The 21,682-nt window shown below is 35.3% G+C and overlaps 1 protein-coding gene across 2 annotated transcripts in view; it reads right to left on the bottom strand.

The window, feature by feature from the left end:
• Window positions 1–21,682, bottom strand: part of ORC5 (origin recognition complex subunit 5) — a 65,403-nt gene that overhangs the window by 36,614 nt on the left and 7,107 nt on the right. For both annotated transcript variants that reach the window (XM_071423954.1, XM_071423953.1), the window contains exons 5-13: window positions 17,890–17,964; window positions 15,434–15,545; window positions 14,947–15,077; window positions 13,206–13,254; window positions 12,545–12,635; window positions 10,345–10,397; window positions 8,103–8,215; window positions 4,630–4,677; window positions 2,359–2,469 (exon numbers count right to left, since the gene is read on the bottom strand). In XM_071423954.1, coding sequence (XP_071280055.1) covers window positions 2,359–2,469; window positions 4,630–4,677; window positions 8,103–8,215; window positions 10,345–10,397; window positions 12,545–12,635; window positions 13,206–13,254; window positions 14,947–15,077; window positions 15,434–15,545; window positions 17,890–17,964 — 783 coding nt within the window. The remainder of the gene's footprint in view (window positions 1–2,358; window positions 2,470–4,629; window positions 4,678–8,102; window positions 8,216–10,344; window positions 10,398–12,544; window positions 12,636–13,205; window positions 13,255–14,946; window positions 15,078–15,433; window positions 15,546–17,889; window positions 17,965–21,682) is intronic.

Here is a 21,682-nt window from a genome sequence, read left to right as displayed (position 1 = left end):
CATTAACTTTGTCTCAAAAAACCTTACTGGATGTGTGAGAAGTTTGATTTAAGAGAGCAAAACGTAAGAGAAATTTCAACTTTTAAGGTAGCAACTAAAAAATTGTCATTTGCAGAAGTGGAAAATTGCTTCCCCTAACCCCCTGTGCTATTCTCTTGTACTAGTTAGTGAGGAAGATCAAAAATGAATGGGCCCAATTCTATCTCCTGTAACCTACTTACAGCAATGAAGTTACAGCAGAAGTTGTTTAGTTTTGTATTGGTTGCAAAGATTGCACTTGTAAAACAAACATGTTAACTCTTGGCTTGAAAAAAGGTATGAGACCATTTTAAAGAGTATGATATTTAAAAGCAAAAGATTAAGATTCAAATTTTCAGTTGAAAATCTATTTAGAAAAACTAAACATTTTCAATAAAACCTACCATTAAGAGGAAAAATGAAATTTTGCTGCTCATTAGCACAGAAGTTTCCCTTTTGAAAAGCTAATAACCAAAATTTTCATGTGAATAGAAACTATACAGAAAAACAAGAAGCAATAAGAAATACCATGAAATCAGCAAGTGAGAGATCTTAAAGCAGCTGCTAGTCCTTCTTGAATCTTGACTGTGATTGTTGACCAACTTTAAAGCCAAGGCATGCTATTTTCTGATAGTACATGGGGAGAATTAATATGCACTTGGTTCATGTACAGCCTTTGAGTTTACAAATTAAAGAGCACATAAAATTAACCATGAGTCAGTATGAAGCCAAATATTTGACATAAACATTTTAAACTTCTGTATAATTTTATTATTATTTCCATGTTGATCACACAAACAAAAAATTTAAGACTGTGTTATGTAAAATGTATCAATACTGATAAGGATAAGCCAGGTCCTAAATATTTACTTTGAAAAATATATTTACAGAATAGCCAATGACAAAAATCACTGAAATACAAATAGTTTTAAACTATTCAAGAAAGAAAAGCAATTAAATACTATGCCTAGTTTAAACTACTTTCCAAACCTATTTTAAATTCTGTTGTATTTTTTATTACTTTGCAGTGGACACTTCAATATTTTTAATTAAAATTTAATGTAAAAATTGCTTTGTAACTAAAAATACTCTTAAATAATTTATAAAATTGAATTTTTGTATAAACATATTTAATTTCAAGTTCTTTCTCCTAACCTGGTCAAGATTATATACAATTTTTTTATACCTGTATAGCTTAATATCCAGATATTCAGAAAATAAAGAATTACAACAATTCTTTGATAACACTGCCACCTAGTGCAAACTCTAAATCAGAACAAAGCATTTCATTGAACTTGTTAATTCTGTAATTTAGCCTAAGGTGGAACTACAATATGTACAAATTGTAGCTTCAGTACTACTTAACTGCACGTTGGAATACTGACTTTTGTTCTCCTACCTGGAATGCCTGTTAAATAAGCAGCTACAGTAATTTTGAAAATATGCTCTAAAATACTGTTATATAATACATTCACATCTAGTGTGTATCAAAATGCTTTTGATAGCCAAAAATAAGAGAATACAAGCTAACATCCTAAAAAATAAACACCTATGTTCCTAGAATTTTACATGAATGCAGGACATAAACTGAAATATTAATATTGGTTAAATATGATAGCTAACAAGGAAAGGTGGAAAATATTTCAGTAAGTAAATTACAACTGGAAAGAAGGAAGAAATCGAGAATTTCTAAGGTGGAAATGATATTCAAGAATCAAACTGATAGTAGAAAATCATCTTCACTTATGCAGAATTGGTCAATACACACTTGACAAACCCAGAGGTCTTGAGAAAACACTGGATTTACTTAATTCCACTCACTTCTACAGCTATGCTGCCATCTAGTGAAACGAGATGCTCTTCTCTGCAAGACTTCTATCTTGTCCAAATGGAGAACAGTAGGAACATGTACCACAGCAAACACTGCTCACCTGTAAGTACCTTATTCCCTCTGTTTCTTCTTCACCACTACATTTTTGTAGCAATGTGTGCTACAATGTGACTAATTTTGGCCATGGGACAGTGAGCACTTATTCACCTGACCTGAAATGCAAACAGCCTTCCAGACTTCAGTGAGAAACCAAGGAACTGATCAGTACAGACCACAGTCCAGGACCAGGGAGAAGTCATTTATTAGCAGATTTCACATCATTAGACAGATAAAGTACTGGATTCACAGCTAGTAATACAGATAAATATTACTCTGAACCTTCAATTTAAATCACCTGTTGTGCTTGTTTTTTCATTTCATTTAATTAAAATTATGACTTAGAAAAAACATTTAAAACTTGGTGAATTCCAGACACTAAAGAGCAAATAAAAAAGTAAGTACATACTCACCTGGGAAAATATATTTGCAGTTGGAGCAACTCTGTTGTCCACAATACTATACAATATTGCTAACAATCTGTCCAGGGGAAATGGCTTTGGCCCAAGCAGGTGATTGCTGGTCTGCAACAGAAACAACACTTTTTCATCCACTTCTTAATTCCCTGAAGTAGTACATGATGTTATTCTCTTATTCTTCTGGCCTCTAAGGAGGCACTATGATTCATATAGCCTACTTACACGTTATGGAAAACACTGAATATGTGTTTATTGATCAAGATATAGAAAGAAAGATCTATTTAACATGGCAAGTGTTCAAACTGCACAATAAACAGGAACATTTCTGAGCTGTAACAGAGGATCTTATGCCAAATTTCCTGTCAGTAGATTTATACATTTACTTGTGCTGTCTAATGACCTTGCCCAATTTAAGGAATAAAGAGGAAAGGCTATGTTTTATGGCATTCAAAGAATCACAGAATGGCTTGTGCTGGTAGGGAGCTTAAAGATTTCTTCCAAAGAAGGAGGACAAAAGTGGACAGAGTATTCCAGAGGCAAGGCAAAGAGTGCTGAGTAACACTCACAGTGCACATACCTCCCACAGGTTCAGCTGGTTAAAACAAAGAGTTCAGATGGCTGAGCCCAAGGCAACTGTGTCATCAGAACACAGCAGATTTGCTCAACCTCACATCTACAGAGCTCTTGTGCATCTGCACACCTCACACCTCAGCTGACACTGATGGCCATTTTAGGCATTATGGATTATTGTAAGTAGTAGCATTGCATTCACTTGAATTCAAAGAAACACAAAGTCCTGATTGTTCAATGCTAAGCATTTTCAAAATAACCAATTCTGCAAAAAGGAGGTGTGCAGTTTATAAGGCAGAACTGGGCAGTATTCCAACTCAGGCAGTATAGTAAGGACTACAGAGATTTATGACCCACACTTCCAAAAGTTCTTACAAGGGAAATACTTGTTTTATTTTAAGTTTGTGTTTAATTCTCTCTACTTTGACATCAGGTTGTGTTTTTTGTAGAGTACATTGATTTATTCTTACTAGCAGAGCAGTCAAGATTAAACAGGATTTTCAAGGGAAAGTTTGTTTCAAAATGCTTCTGGGAAAGAACATCTCAAGCATACCACCAGCACCTCTGTGGCATTAGCCATCAGTAAAACACAACCACTCATTTCTTCAGCTAAATCAAATGTTATTTCCAATACATGTTTTAACTTTTGAAATCCAGGAGGTGTCCCCAAAGCTACCTCTTGACTAACAAAGCAAGCAGTGTTAAAAATCATGGAAACACACAGCCAAAAATAGATTCACCAGGAAGATCTGTCTCTTGTCACTGGAAAAGCATCGTTCCAGATTCCAAAGAAAGTGAGCAAATTCTGCTTTTATCAGCAACAGGGCAATTAATAGAATGGTAAGTCAGTTTCTTCCCCTCATTCACAAGATTCATTTATTTCTAGTAAAAAAAACCCCACAGCCTCTGGACTGACACAGTTATGAATCACAAAATAGATTTTTATTCTTGCTATTCCTAAACTTTTAAGGAAGGATTTATTTCATCTAATGTCAGCTTCCTGCCAAGCAGGTACAGACAGCCAAACCAGTTTCTGCAGTTCCAAGTATAGCCAGTAGAAATCTAATCAATAGAGTTTGTGGTGCAATTCATCTGCCTGAACACAGAACCTGCTTGAGCCAAATCACACCCTTCACTCCTATGACTGCACTGACTGACTCTGCATGGGCTATAAACTGTTTTAGATGCAGGCACCCACTAGAGTTAGGTGAATCTGATCTGTAAATCAGTCTTTAGACAAGCTTCTCTGGGCAAAGGTACATTGACATAAACTGTCACACCAACTGAAACAAATGAGTATTTATAACACTACATCTGTAATTGTTTATCCCTATATTTCAATTCCCCTCATTATAGAAATCTTTGAATAAAAATTCTTTAAAGAATATTAAACTATTTTTGAGAGAAATGGTGATACTTGGCAACTCCATTTATGATGTCCTTTAATTAGCTTTATTAAATACACTTTGTTGTACACAAAAATATGGCTATAGGAGAAAATTTTATGTTACAGTTTTAATAAAATGTCTGGATCTCACAGAAATTTGTAGCAAAACAAGTGCACCAAAAATTGTTATTTCGGCAGTTCTGATGTTTCTATAGTAATCAATAACACAAAATGTAATACAAACCCAAAAGTACAGTGGAAAGAAAACACTTGCTGCCAAGCTCAGCTTAATAGGATAAAATACTTACCTTCTCATGCTTCTTCATGAAGTTGGTCTTTCTAATTTTCCCATGATGCTGCAAACAACAGACAAGAGCAAAGGTAATTAAAATAGTCATTAATGAATGTATGCACCACAAATGATAGTACGTTACTCTAGGGCTACTTTACTACACTTCAGTATTTGCCTTTGATGTCACTACCAATCATTCTTACTATAAGCCCTAAAATTACACTTGCCTAGCTTCTGCTTCACCCTGTCCCAAGTGGTGCAAAGCCAAAACTCAACATGCTAAAATTTTCTGTTAAAATGCATAAGTTGTTTTTTTTTTTTTTAAATTTACTCAGGAACTGATGAGGTAGGAAAAACTGGTTTGTAATACGACTTCATGCTACCATCTTCCTCATATCCTCAATCATCTAATAAAAAAGACAGATGATGACTATCATGATTTTAAAAATGCATCCATGTATAAAATCCACCAGAATTTTCACCTTTTATTGACCTTATTTGAGAATTTGGATGCTACAAAAGTTGGCAGAATGACAACCAGGAATTTAATCAATACAATACAAAGGTAGTTCAAGGTTCTTGAGCTAAATGACAAAATGAAGGAATAGGGGAAGGTGAGGGATAGGGGTGGGTGTTGAAGAAATGCAATGTAATTTAAAGCTGCACATTTTAAAAATTGTCTTTAAAAAGGAAGGACTGTTGAAAGAAAATAGCCAAGTGCTCTTGGATATCAACTAAAAATGTGAGGGCAAGACAGGGCAGAAGTACAGTAAACAATGTTACAAATGAATGGGTTAAAAAAAAAGAAACAAAAAATCCAAGAGAGACATGAAGGATGAGGTGTAAGTGATGTAAAATGAGTGAAGAGGTGTAATAATTGTTAAATGTAGTTAAGTGCTATTTCTCAAAATATCACCTGATGAGTTTTTCCTTCTTCCACAGCCCTGAGAAGTATACCTTATTAATATACCTTATAGTCATGCTCAGTGAATCAGGGAAAAAAACTCAAATAAAGGAATTATTTTTTCATTTAAATATTTAAAATCTTGTACTAAGTATTTGTGGCCCTCAATATTCAGCCATGTCAAAATTATCCTTGTAAACGTGGCTTTTCTTGACTGACTTCTGCAGAGCTAAACAGTAGACAGGGCTTAGGTTCAATTCACATGATTTGTCTGATTTAAAAAAATAGCTAATTCAGCTAATACATATCAAACACAATTAGAGACAGCAAAGCAATCATTTTATCATGCCTTTGAAAAAATGACTGCAGTGCTAAACATGACCTTTTAGAGAGGAGAGTGATCAGGCCTCAGGTTACACAGAATGCTTTGGATGGACCACAAAAAACTGCTTTGATGCATTTTACAGGTTATGCTGGGATCTCCACATGGTATATATGGTATCCTATTCCTGTTCAAGCACAAAATACCATGTAATTCAGAGCTAATTTTCAATTAGCTTTTAATGCTGTTTTCTATAAAGACTTCCTATATACATACTCTGATTTCTTTCTTGTTTTAAAGACTTCCAAATCAGCTTTGTATTTTTCTCTCCATCTACTGCAAAGCTCTTGAATTTTCACACAACCAAAGCAGTGGTGCCAACTATCACTTCCCCACTCTGTTGGACTGTTAGCACTCCAGGCTGCCCCAAACTGTGATTTTATTTTAGCTGTAGTATAGCCTAGCATCTGTAGTGTAGTGCAGATGAGCAACTCAATGACCATCCTTTTGTTTGCATTCCTTTTGCTTCTTTTAGTCCTTCATTAAATCACTCCAGTAGATTTACTTTTCTGTCACCTATTCTGAATCTCACTACAAACCTGATAAAAATCATATTCTATTTCCACTGTTCACATCAGTCATAAAAATACTAAGCTTGAAACCCCCTCAAAAGTGTTGGTTTTGTTGGGCTTTGAGATCCAGCTATTTCTGTAGTTCAATTTTAGACCTGATGAAGGGCTAACTGATGCGTATGACATGCGGGAAAAATGGTGACACCTGCTTCACAGTTCTTGGAAAAAAATACCTGATAGCACTGATAGAAATACCTTCCTGACCCCTGCTTCAAAAACCTTAGAAATTCATGTTTATTGTACAAAACTTTAATACTGTTCATGTGCAAGAGTGGAAACTCATGCAGAGATAACTACAAAGGAGAAAGGAACAAACCTAAGTTTAAAAGGTTGTTCAGAGAACACAAGGAAAATGTGGCACTTTTTGGTACATGCTCTACAGACTTGACTCTTGCATGTTCTCCTGTTTCTGTGTAGAAACATTTCTTCAGCAAAAACATCTCTAACAAAGAAAATGCTCCAGCCAAGTGCAAAGAACAAGGCTTGCCCATTAAGAAAATTTGCCTATCCACACTTACTACAAGTAACCCTTCACTCAGGAAAGGACTCAATAGAAGGGTGAAACACCTACAGCTTTCAGTAAGATCATACCAGAGTTTAAACTGAAAATATATTAACATTTCATCACTATAAACTACAGGAACTTCTGAAAATGTCTATCTATGATTTTTCTTTTGAAGAGGGAGTAATATTTTTACAAATTTGTCTTGCCCTCATTTTCTTAAATTGCTTACATCCATCCATCATGAATGCCATATATTTATACACACATGCATATATCAATACATACTGTAATAGTTGGTAAAATGCACAGAAAGCCCAACTGCCTGATCACTTTTCTGATACCTGTCTTCCCAACTACATTTTGTCCAATAACTCAAAATGATGCAATGAGGCAGGCTTGAGGAGCTTGAAGAGCCTGGGTCAGGAAGAGACATACAACAACAACCAATGGCACCACAGCACCTGTCTGCACTATGACCACAACTCAGCTCACAGGAAAAAAGAAGGAAAAAAAGAAGAAAAAAACCCCATCAACATGTACATGACAAAAACTAACAGAAAATTATGTTTAGCCCAGAAGCTGGTAGTAACAATTAACACACTCATCCTAAAACATGCATTACCACCATTTCAACACAACAGATACCAGCTAATGTAACCACACCTCCTGCAAAAGCAACTGCTTGTATGTTTCTGTTCCAAAAAACTTAGAACTCTATAAAAAACCTAACAGTGCTCTAAGTCATTTTATCTCATTAAAGGCCAAGGCAGTTTTGGTTTGTACCTTACTCTGGAAATTTAAGTGTAGCTTATAACTAAGAACACTGTGGTCACTCCACTAAAATCTTGTCAAAACAAAGCCGTATCAACTTAGAAAAGCAAAGCACAGTGCTCATACTATAACAGCTTTATGCATAATTTGACATGAAGAATTTGGATTTATTAGGCATTTAAATCACTCAGTGATCATTACCAATCACAGTATATGTTCTACAGCAAAGCTGCTCATCAAATCAAATAAAGTGCACACAGAAACAGAGCTCAAAACAAATAGCTGAAGTGTTTTAAATCATGAAATTCAGTATGCAGGAATCCAGTTAACAGTACTAAGACATGAATGTTGTTACCTTAAGAAAGAATCTCTTATCTGTCCTAACAGGATTGTAGGAGGCAAGGTAAGCAGCAATTAGAAGAAATTTGGAGTAATAAGGAAGTTCCACATGGGTATGTGCAGAAAGTCCTATAAAACAAACAGTTTATGAGTTAACCAAACCCCAGCCTGAACATCCACAAACTTCAAATTAAACTTCCCTGCATTCATTTTCTTTTCCTTCTCTCCTGCTCTAGTGCCATAACTAAATAAGCATTTCTCAGCCCCATTATAACAGATGCAAACTCAGGGAAGGGCCAAGGAGCGTGGCACAAAACTAAACAAAGCTAACATTCTGCAACCTTTTCAGACTCTCAGCAACTGTACTTGAAGCATCAGGGATTCATAAATCTTCCTGAAAAAAGATAGAAATAATTCCAGGCTACTTTCATTTAAGGCAATTTTCCTGACAAACACAGCAGATGAAGGGATACATTTAAATACAACCACAATTCTTTTCAACCTTTAGAATCTTCTAGACCATCAAACAGCTTGTCCAGGAACAAGGCTGGCATGGTGAAGAAAGCAGCAGTGTTGCACTTCCAATAAATAGTTCATCTGTGACCAACGATTTTTAGCCACTGTTCTATTTCCTATAGACAATGTTTAAAACATTTTAAACTTCAACCAGTTGACTCTGCCTCCTTGGATACATGTATACTTAATTAAGATTAAACACAGATATTAAAATCCACAAAAACTACAGTCTAGTGAATATCTGCTTCCTCTCTTTTTGAGGAGAACTCAAAGTACTTTTAGCTTGCAATTTTTATCCTTACAGTCCACTGCTCTTGTTTTACATGTTTATGCATAAGAATAGGATCATCAAACCACCCTTCATCAGCTGGCTAATTACAGAAACCATTAAAGGGTCTCTCTTGTGCCCTCTGCTTACAGTCTTTATTTCAACAGTTTCTTGTTCTGTGAAGCACCTGTATCCTTATGCTTTAATCCATAAATATCAGCAAATAAAGACTAAAGAATTAAACATGTTTAAAAGCTACAATTCAGGGCTCACAGTATAGGGAAAAGCATCCCAAATGTCTGCTAGTAATGATTTCCTCTCACGTAAGCATAAAAGAACAGCAGTTTTAGTTTCACTTATAATTAAGATATTCTCTTGTACTGCAAGCTATTTATAACATGCAACACCAAATAAACTCTTGCAGACAGACAATTTAGTTTAACACAAAAACATCTGGTTTTTCTCCATTCTTCTGGTAAGCCAATATTGCAGCACATACTGAACTATTTTATCATCTACACCTTTATCAGAGTCAGATTTTTATTTATTAGAACAAATTCTTACGCATGTTGCTATCAAACGCTGTTTTAACAACATGAAATTTTTGCCTACTACATACACTTATGAAAATGCATTTAAAATGAGGTCTCCCTTCATGGGGTTGTCAGGTGCAAAATATTCCACAATCATCTGGGAGAGAGTTTAATAAGGACACTTTGAATCAAACTCCTTTGGTCAAAAATGCTGAAAATTCACCAATCATAAACCAAACGTAGGAAACAGTCTGATGATTGCATATATCTCAAGGAATCATCATGACAAATAATATAAAAATGTTCCCTAAATACAAACTGGTCAAAAGACCATGACCAACTGACATCAGCAGGAAAATATTTCAGTATTCCTTCCTAAATTTTAAATGAAGGCTGACAAATATATTAAGAGTCAACTTTCCAGCCTGCCTAAAGTATAAAACCAACAAAGCTCCACTTGTCCAAGGAAAGAACATACAGAAAGAACACTTGCACTTCTGACATTTCTCTTTGCAACAAATCTGGACCAGGACAGGAGTTTTGTTTAGGAATGTGCTAATTTAGTGCAATACACCAGGTACAACATTCTCTTCTCCCCACTTGGACAATTCTGCCAGTTGGCACACAGACATTTGACCAGCAGGGTGTTCAGGCCAGTCCTCACCCATTCTGACATAAGAAATACTGATGTAAAGAAGACTGCCTTTACCTGCAAAAGATATTAGGAAAGGTTACTCCCAATATATATGATAGGGAAAAAAATATTCCTTTGTAGAACACCTTCTCAAAAAACAATGATTACCCTGAATTGTAAGTGAATATACTAACAGGTAGCTTTTGTCTGTGTGTTTTCATTCACATGCTCTCAGGTGGCAATGACCAGTGGAAGCAAAAAGCACATTTCACATTACACACCCATACACAGTTACTGTGTTTGATACCTTTCAATTGCCCAGGCTCTCCATCATCATGCTGCAAACGCTCCCACTGTGAGCTGAAAGACAGATAATGCAAATACATAAAGATGTATTATTTGACAGTCTTTTAGAGAAAGCTACTTGCTTGGTATATTCTAATTTTGTGACACTGGCTAGGATACAGTTAGTGAAAGAATAATTTAAAATACATGGTCTCACTGTCTCACACATAAATTTTAATAATCTACAGACTATGTATTTGATTAAAAAAAGGCAAAAAATAATGTTAGATTAAGGCATAAGTGATCTAATTGTAAAATACCTATTTCCTCCCATCCAACTACAATGAGTATGCAAACATCCACAGCATTCCAAGTTTCAAGAATAATGCAGAATTGCATAAAAAGTAAAAACACTGATAGTTTTGATTATTTTTAATCTGCTTAGCTCTTTATGTTTGTGAGAAGAACACTATAATTACTTCATAATGTAATTTTGAAGTCAATGGAAGTCATCAAGATGGATTATTCTGTCAGTGAAAAATGCCCCCAAGTAGTTTGGTGTTTTCCTAAACAATAGCAAAAAAATTCACTTTAAAACTTCCCTTAAGGAATGACATTGCTAGCAATTTCATATTTTAGATCATTTTGTACACCACAAGGGGATTACAAAAAGATAGGTTTGTTGAAGAAACTGTTTTGGCTTGTTTTTTAAAGTTCCTCATGAACAGAGTTCATCAGCCATAAGCCATAAAACTTACAAAAACAGTGTAATGGGAGGTCAGGTTATACTTAAATTACAGTGAATGACAAAACAACTCATCAGTGAGTTAAGGTTTTATCCAATGTCTATTTTACAGGTAGAAAAAAGGTTAATTTTCCTTTCAGTTCAGGTAGCACAAAAGCTGATAGCAAAGTTCTAGCACTATAAATTACATGGCCAAGAAAAAAACAGAGTAATCACAGTTCTGTGGCCAGAAAAACTCATATAGTGATTTTAATTCCTCAAGTACTTACTTAAATCCTAGAACTGTTAGACAGAAAGCTAGAATCTCTAATAAAAATCAAGTCAAGCTCAAATTTATAATCAAAGAACACTGTAGAGGGAAATTACTTATTTGGAAACAATTCACAAGCTATTTTGTATCATAATCTTTTATTATAACCTAATTAGAGTAGGAAATTACACAATATAAAAAGTCAGGAAGATCCCGAGTAGACTGTGTAATGAAGATCAATATTGAATATAAATAAATATTTGAGCCAAACAGTAAAATGTTGCATGCTACAGTGGAGTCTAGCTTGAAAAAAGCAAAATCAATTCTCTGTTTGAAGGAATGATCACATCTCTAGAATTTTAGCAAAGACTTCTACTACACATTCAGGTTGTGACCAGAATATTCTATAGCCTCAATGACATGGAAAGGAACAAAATCAGTATGTTTTTATCAAGATAAAGAAACCAAGCAATACTGAATGATCTCTCTTCACATAGTGTAACACTAGAATCACTCATCTTAAAGGTGGAGAGAGCATTAAACCTAAGCCAATTATTACCACTGTGAATGAATACCACCATGCTTTTTTCTAGCAGTCTGGCAGCTTACAAAATAAACAAGGAATCTAAAACAATACCAACAACAATAGCCATTAATAGGAAACCAGATTTTAATGCTGTCAAAAATGGAAATTCCATGTAAGAAAAAAATTGCCCTTGGAAAAGAAAACAAGGGATCAGAAAGTACAGTCAGCAAACAAACCTGGCTCTATCAAACAAAGCTAAGAAACAAAGATAGACAAAATCTGTAATGTCTCAAGAATTTTGAGGCTTGCACACATCCTTGGTACAGTGAGTATCTGGTGAGCTAACACACACAGCAGTGTGTTTTAAACTGTGCCTGTATAGTCTGGTGATGGATTCCCAGGCTTGGTAGTTTCATACATTACAGAAAATGGATCCAGCCTCACTGTAAAGGAGAACAAAACCTGCTGCCACTGCTTTACTTATTGAATATGCTGCAAATACCACTTTGTTTAAATCTCCTCTTGAGATATACTCTTGAGATATGCTATTTCTAACAGTGTATGGCAAGAAAGAAATGCACATTAAAGAAAAAAGATTACATCTAGCAAAAAAGAAACACTAGCCATGAAACACAGTGAGAGGAAGGTAGTTAAAAACAGCAACTCCAACGAAGCAAACAAGCCTGTGCCCTCCAAATTACCTGGATATTTCCCGGAGATAAACAGTCTGCATTGCCTTCTTCAAATGAGGTTCAATATTTTTCCAGAGTTTGCGAGTGTCGCGTTCGTTTGCTGCAGCAAGCCAGAATCAACTCTGTTAAACATTTAACTCATACAACATCCAACTTATCCCTGACACCTGAACAGTCACAGGCATAACACAGTCTAACACCCTGACTCTGACAGGCTGCTTTAGGATGATGCACCATCACCATCCATCCAGCAAGCACATGCTGCCACACAAGGCTGTTTCTCTGTGACTGCTCTGAGATAATCTCAAGATTATCAGTTTGACAAAACCTCTCCTCTTGGTTTCTTTCTTCTCTTAGCCTTGACAAAGAAATAACTTATCCCATTACTTTGTCAAAGTCCTGGTGGTTGAGTGAGGAGAAGGATTAATAGGAAGCAGGAAAATTTTCAGGTTATTTCCACCTTTGTTTCCTAAAACACCACCACCAAATACCATGTACTGCTTCTGCAACAAGTGCTAATGACTGGGTGCAACTGGAGTGAGCACTGCTGTTGTGACCTGAGACACCACTGTGCCACCACAGCACAAGGATCAGAGCAAAGACTTCACCAAAACCCACTGAACAGCACCTGCTCTCTCACACACCTCTCAAATTAAAGACACAGCCTTACCTTCCCCTCTGACCACTGGCTCACAGTATTTAGCAAAATTGAGCGCTGCCTACAGAAAGCAGAAATGGAACACATTAAAGTACAGTCTATCTGATCCAGCTACAGAGTATAACTAGCAGGGTAATTAACTCCTTTGCAAAGTCAACAAATCCTTCAAAGTCAATAATTATGCCACTTGCTTACAAACATTATACTATCACAAATGGCATAATTTCTGTACCATAAAATACAAGCAGAAGTAATCTATCACAGGTTACATGGCTTTGAGCTCAGCAAGCTCTGTTTATCATACTCAAAGGTTGCATTTTTTTTTAACTAACATAATAATTTATCATTATAAATGCAATAAAAATGTTTTAAGGAACTTTTCTTACTCCCTTCACTTTCAGATAAAACTTTCCATTCCAGGAGAAGTTCAGCACACTTAAACACGAGCAGAAATTATTTATTTATTCAAAAATTATTTATTTAAAAACATGCTAGCATATTGCATATGCAAATTAACTCCTTTTGCCTAAAGTAAGATTAAGAGATTTTTGAGAACGCTATAATCTAGACTTTCTTCTAAAATGTTCAAATCAATATCAAACAGAATTTTGTAAAATACCAAACCTCAAATTTCATTCTCTTTCTGTCCTACTGCACTTTCATAAATTGCTGTGCCAATATACAAAACTCAAAGTGTAACTTCCATATATAAATCTCATAAAATTCCAGAATGTATAATCACACATCATAACAGCATACACATTTAGAGTCTGTATTTGACACTAAGGAGTTCAGAAGCCTGCATTCAGTTGTATGTGTCTGTCACTATCTCCTATGGAAGAGACTTGTCAACCACAAAGAATTTAGGGTCCAATCACATAAGTATTTTCATAGTGTTGCACAATCAAATAGTGCATCTAAACCTAATGAAATTCTCATAAGCAGAGCCACTCAAGTACATGTCTGCAAGAACTGTGACCCTGGTTTCTATTTCTGTCTCCAGCAATCTCATTTACATATAAAACCTGTATGGTTTTTATATCAACAGGTAAATTCAGCTGAAATTTAGCACTATGTTCCTGAGGGAAACACACACAGAACATTCAGATCATCTCTGGAGAACTGATTTCTTCACTGATAACATCAAACTTGGAAAATTTCCTTGTACAGGTAATTAAATAATTGGATTAAGATAATGTTTGTAATTGTTAATAAGTTTATACAAAGGTCACCATCAAGCAACTTAATTATCTTCTGTTAAGTTTGTTTATTATTACATTATGTGGTTAAAACGCCTTTTTCCAAATCCTTTCAATTTATTACCAGAAAACTACACAACGCTGGAAGCCCTTTACAGCCACAAAACAATTACAACCTTTGTTATGGATTTTAAAGGCAACTACATTTTAAGCTAACACATTCTCAGGAGGGCAAATTTACACCAGCTCTAAGAAAGACTTTTTTACTATGAAGGTGGTGAGACACTGAAACAGGCTGCCAGAGAAGCTGTGGATGCCTCAGCCCTGGAAGTTTTGAAGGCCAGGCTGGATGAGGCTTTGATCAACCTGGTCTAGTAGAAGGTGTCCCTGTCCATGGCAGGGGAGTTGGAACTTTACCTTTAAGGTCCCTTCCAACCCAAACCATTCTATAATCTCTAATTTTCCCTTTGTCCATATTCAACAATAAATCTAGACTTTCATTTGGCAAAAGGCATCACAAAACAAAACAGCAACTCTAAAGAAGCTCATCTCACCAGATGCCGAAGTTCCTTCAGGTCCCTACAGACCATGTAGAAGACACCAAGCAAAATATTGATATATGCAGCATAGAAATCTGCAGAATATTCTGGGGGATGATTCTGAGACAAGATCTTCTGCAGATGTCCTGTTTAAACAAAAATAAATTTTGCTGTTTTCAAGCCAACTTAATAAATGGACCACATTTGTGGAAAAACAAACAATAACCATCACTAAAAATACCCCAACAAAATCCACCCAAAGCTACACTGATTTATAGAACCAGCAAATGTAATGCAATCAAAACAGAACTCCGAGATGTTCTGGAAAGTGGAAAAAGACAAAATCTTTACAGGTTGTGTGAATACAGACTTGTATATTCCAGCAGCTATTACATATTCTGGGTTCTGTAAAAGGCACTGATAAACCTGGAAAAAATTTTTGAATGTCCTTTGACAGAGTGTTATACAATCCCTGAAAAGCAGATTAAAAAATTAGATTTACCTATGCTGTAGTCTGGAAAATACATGGTGAAGGGCTCAAAGCAGCCAATGTTTGGACGGAAGAGTTCCCACACTATTTCACTGAGCAGAATCACTGTCACATTTCTGTTAGTCTACACAGGGAAAGAAAAACCAAATGAGAGAGCAACAGGAAGAGAAATAACAAAAATCCAGTGCATGTTAGAGCATCAATCAAAAAATTATTATTGTGACTTTTCTGTTTCACAAAATCATTAAATGTACAGTTTATTTCTATACTAGTAATTTGCATTAAAGCTTCAGCTGGCCTAATCAAGCAGATCATACATTTGCAAATCTTTATAATTATATGATATTTCTCTCCAACCCCTGCCATTTCACTGACATGTAAGCTTTCTGGGGTGATGCACAATACCAAGTAGATTCCACCCCAAAATTAAGATAACATTTTACTTTAGTAATTAAACACAGATCTTCAGAGCAAAGAGAAAAAGTTAAAAAGTAAAAAGAAAACTCAGTGCCTCTGGAACCAAGATATCTTGTACTTTAGAATAAAGGCAATCTGGTCTTTAAAGACAAACACACAGACATCCCAAACGAAAAATGTAATATTACCTGTTTACTCTCCCAACTGTTTTACTAGTTAACAACAATGGAGCTGTTCATAGTAATATATCTTTGTAACTAAGTTTTTATTGAGAAAATGCCTGCTTCAGATTGGATGTTTTGATCAATAGGTAACAAAATGCTTCATATTAAAAATGATATTGTTTTATTTTGGTAACCCTTCAAAATATTAGCTACTAAATATGAAGCTAAAACTACCTGTGAAGATGATGTGTCATTTTACTCCTTTTTTGCAAGGTTTTTGCAACCATACTAAAAATTCTGCCTAACAAAAGATGCTTTTAAATATGGTTCTTCAAGAAAGACATTTGAAAACTATTAAGGCACCTCCACAAAACAAAAGGAAGGGACCTGATTGAATTGACAGCGCTGTGAATGACTTGAAAGACATTTAAATGCTGTTTCCCTGAAATGCAGTGAAAATATTTTTTACTTACTTTTCCACATCTTGGTGAAGTGGCACCCACCCTTATTCTTTACTGTTTCTTCTTCATTTTTATGGAACATAAATATTTCCTTCACTTTCAACAACTATCTTTCTGCATTTCTTTCAGCTGATTTCCTCTCCCAGAACTCCTAATGTTTCAGCTGACAGAAGTGCTAAGATACATTCAGCTCACTTCCTGACTGATCATCCAGTATGAAGAACTTCAATACTTGTCCCCACAGTTCTCAGAGAAATCAAGCATCCATGACCTATTCTTCAGCAGTGACCTGCCAGTCCCATGATATCCTTCACTACTACTAGAGGTGTTCCTGGTCTCCTTTTACTCCAGGAAACAAAGACATGCAAGAGTTTTGCTCCTACAACATTGCTCTGCAACACTGGTTGCACAACTGTTTTAGAAAGCTTCAGTCCAGAATCCAGAATTTTAGCAACTGGAATATCAGCATTCAAGACAAACTTGTTTGGAGGTTAGTTTTGAATCTGGGAGTGTTCCTCTGGCATATATAAATCTTAGTCTATGAGGTTTTGATCCCTGAACAGCAATTATAGACCCAAGTTTTCCTCCCTTCCCTGCAGAACAGGTTGTTTCTGCTTCAGGAGCAGCCTAGTCCAGAACATGGGCAGAACAGACAAAAAGAGACAGAAAATGCACCAGCTGTGAGGATTAAGAACACAGCTGTGAATCAGTCTTCATTCAGTAGAGAAATCAATGTGACCAGAAGATTAAGAGCACCACACAAAAGCTTTGAGATAACAAGCAGAATTTCAGCTATTTACATGTTCATATATTTCAAAGTACCAGCAACTTATGGTTTTGTCTTCAGTTTCTTTTCAGGGAATGTACCATTTTTGCTTATTTCAAGGCAAAAGCTTTGATGCCTCAGAAGCAAGAAAGGAAAGCACACTGTGGTTTACTCCAATCAGAAACTTACTGAGGCACAATTCCAGGAGAAGTGTGAGAAAACTCTCTAGCAAGTCAAAGCACATTCACAGCTGCTGAGCTGTGCAGCTTCAGCCAAATTAAACAGCTGGTAGTCTCCTGAAAATCTCATTTTTACAAAGACAAATAACCTAGAAAAGACAGCTATATATCTGACAGGAGCCTCCAAAGATTCTACACATCAGACATTGTAGATAGGATACCATTAACCACAACTAAAGAAAAAAAAAAAGGGTCCAATAAAAATCTCCCAATGTTTAAATTCTAGTTTGGTTTCTATTTTTGACCACTGTTTTGGGGAGTGAGGCTTAATTTTTCAACTTTTCTGCTCTAAAGAATCATTCATCTTGATCTGTGAACCTGGATGTACAGGTACCACATGTTCAGTTACTTTCAACAGGCAGGACACATACAATAATAACATACAATAATAACATACAATAATTTCTTTCCAGACACTCACCAACTCTTGAAGCCTAAGAAATGCTGGCAGGATGTTTGCTTCCATTTCCCTCAGCTGTTCTGCTCTATCCAGAACCTTTTAACAAAACAATGATATTATATAGACAAATTCAACTCCCACTCTCACATGGATTTAAAATTAATTCTTAGCTGCTGGAAACTGAATTGGAGAGATTACTGCTTCAAATGTGCTTCCAGGAAGCCCAAGCAGCTCTGCATCTAAAAAAGCATACAATCCCTAGACATGCAACATTCTCATGCCTTATGGCAGGAAGAATTATTATTTAAGTCCAGTTAGGAATATCACAACAAAGTCATGATATCATTAACAACCACTGAAACCTCCATTTTTTCCCAAAATTCTTCTTAGGTTTCAAATTTTCATGTAGTACATTAGGCACTGTAACTACATGCTTACTCCAGGAGAGTTGACTTTTCCTACCATTGTATGATTTTTCAGAAACAAATAAGAGCTGGTATTCAGAATTTTGAGAGAAACTTTTCTTGCCATCATTTGCAGCCTAGGAATTTACAGGATTTATTGTATGCAAAATTCACACAGCAGTAACAGATGTAGCATATGTACAGCTTAAACAAGAAATATCTTAAGCAAATAACATTTTAGAGTCTGAAGAATTAAAACAGAAGCATGGAGACATCCATGGTTACACTTCAGTAAAAAAAAAAGTGTATTTCTAGCATACCTAAAATCTTGACAGAAATAAAAAAAAAGAATAGAAATACATTTCTTTTGTGGCTTATTTACTACTTGCAGTATAAAAAATTCTGAAGCTCATTACTTCTTTAGAATTATTGCTCTTGAGATATAAACTACAGGTCTGTAGAAAACTATATTTTCTATCCCTTTACATATCTTCTCTCCATCAAAATCTTACAACATCTATCATTTCTGTTGCCCACAATAAGGAAAAGAACTTTATGTGAACAACCAAACATTTTCTGAAAATATTATTTCAGAATCCCACCACACAAATCTGAAGGAACTATCTCTGCATCAATATCTCATACTTTGTGAATTTATTAAGCACTACAATATAGGATTTTATATTGCTATCTGCATTTGGTTCATGTAATAAGTGACTGTTGCTGCAGGCCCCCAGGCAGGTAATAATTAGCATTGACTCCATGATTCTAGAGGGCTGATCAATTGCTTTATTCTTCTATATCATACTATACTTATTAAGAAATTCATCACTCTTACAGACAGTTCCATACAGACAGACCAGATTGGTCAATGAATCCAAACACCATCACCAGAGGCCAGTTAAGAAATCACCCTTTGGTAAACAAATCTCCATAACACATTCCACATGTTCACAACAACAGCTGCAGCAAGTGAAGATAAGAATTGTTTCCCATTCTTTTATCTGATCTTTGCAGTCTTCCTCAGGAAAATGCTTGGGAAAGTTGTGCTACTGCTCTCTGTGGAGAGAGCTGCAGCTCCAAGTGACTTGAGGAATGAAGACTGCTTTACACTGCAGACCAAAGACTGGCTATGTGTTTTTACTAATAAAATACTGCTTATTGCACCCAGTGACATGGAGCTACCAAACACAAAGCTTGACCCTGGCTTGTGGAAAATGTCAAGTGGTTCATAGAAACAGCCTTCCCCCAGGTCTATAAATCTATGCCTCATTCTTTGGTGTCCATGCAGACTTGCCACTCTTCAATTTTTTCAAAAAGCCTATACTTTCTAAAACTGGCTGCTCACTTACATAAAAAAAGTAGCTTGATACTTCTGTAAAGTGCTATATATTGTAAATGTATAAATGACAACAAGTTATGTCTACTCCAATTTTTCAGGTAGTTCAAATGAATAAATTCATTTTTCAGAAGTAATCACAAGCATTCAGCATCTATGCTTGGGTTAAGAGAAACATTTAGAATCCTTTGCTTGAAAGTAAACATGTATCTTGAGTTACTCTGAGTTAATTGAGCAGAAATATTACATTATTTACTACTGAAATGAAATGGAATAAGTCAGCATTGCCAGTTTATGTTACCAGCATGCTGCTTTTCCATCAGTCTCAATTTAAACCACTCTATAATAAATCCAGATGACACAGGTTAATAAACACGAATCGATTTCTCCCATTGCTGTCTGTTCCCACACAGACTGTAACTGAAATACTAATTTAATACTTAATTCTTCTGAGGCAACAACTATTTTCATGACAATTGAACCTTTGTAGTTATTTTAATGCTTTACTTTCTACAACCATTGTTCAAGAACTTTCTAATTTTCCATGTGATGCCAATTTTCATAAAATACCTGAAGAATTCTTTACTGATGTAAAATAGTTTTTAATCCAAATACTAATCTGAAAGAAAGACTTTACTGCCAGAAGTATTATGTGAAATACACTGAATGCTATTAGAGAGATAAATTTTGTTTTTATGGAATTGCTGAAGAATGTCAGTATCACTTTTGTGACAGTAAGCTAAACTACTTCTATTTATAACTTTTTATCTGTTTTAAGCATTGGTACATTATTTTCTTCATGCCATTTCTAAGAAGTATGTCAAATTTATTAACCTTGTGACCTAGAGGAAACAATGAGATAGTGCTGTTTCCACTGAACATGATATGAAGTTATTTAACTCAATGGCAAAGTATTTTTAAATGGGAATAAAACATATTTAACTATAGCCTGTGAAACAGAATGAAGAATGTTCAGTATAATTATGAACTTCTTGTTTGACTGCAGAAACACCCCAAAGCAGTATGGGCACATTGACAGCTTAATGACCCTGGGTAATCACACTGCATGTTTCTTACAGCAATCAATCTTACCCATGTTCTTGTTTTCTTAAATAATCAATTTCAACTCTTTTTAAAAAAACCTTAATTCCTACTTCTGGCCTAAAATTTTGGCCTGAATATTCTGCAGGTTCACACTATATATATACATATATATACACAGTTACACATCACTACTGCTACAGCTTTCATATTGTCCTTCCATCAGACCTCTTGTATGACTGAAATTTGTTTCCATGTTCATATCTCAGCACAAAAAATGCTGTTACAGTCTGCAAATTTTGACTCCTTTATGTAGTTAAGATTATCACAGTAAAAAACCCTGAAGACCTAAACCAAATTCTAGTGTTCTAGTATTACACTGATTCAATCATTCCTGCAACCTAAATTCTAATTATTTTTCTTGCAATGTGCTATTCATTCCACTTGAGCATATTACCAATTGTTTCAATGCAGTCTTTTTTTTTTTCCATCATAACTTTAAAACTATAGGTCCTGTCTCTGAGGGCCACAAGTGTAGCTGAAGATATAAGATCTCAAAAGCATTTTTACAGAGGAAGTTATGCATTTTAGTTTCTTAATATTATCATTAAGTTCTATTCTAGCAAACCAAGCCTCATCATTTGCACTCTCCATGTTCCCTTCTGCCTATTCTCCACCTCCGCTTTCTCATTTGTGATGCTATTTTCACAAGGAAACAGATAAGTATGAGTTACTAATAATAAAAAAATATAAGCTCTCTATATTTAAAGACTTTGTAACACTATTACATCCCCAATTTAAATGTGTGGTATAATTTATGTTCATTATTAGTCATGCTATAGAGTTTGTGTGTAGGAAAAAATCTAAAACCAGGAGGAGTACAGAACCTCACCTAAAGCCTGTACACCCACAGAAAAAAAATCTGTCAACAGGTTCTGAAAGAGGTCTACTGAGAAATGTTGTGCAAACTGCTCTACAAGGCACACATTTCACATACAAATTATCAACAGCCATCACTCACACCCTCTTA

The sequence above is a fragment of the Agelaius tricolor genome, unplaced genomic scaffold, assembly GCF_023055355.1.
Source record: "Agelaius tricolor isolate 1412-34295 unplaced genomic scaffold, bAgeTri1.0.p SCAF_3, whole genome shotgun sequence".
In the NCBI taxonomy this organism is placed as follows: domain Eukaryota; kingdom Metazoa; phylum Chordata; class Aves; order Passeriformes; family Icteridae; genus Agelaius; species Agelaius tricolor.
The sequence above is the reverse complement of the archived record's forward strand: the minus strand, read 5'-3'. Positions and strand labels throughout refer to the sequence as shown.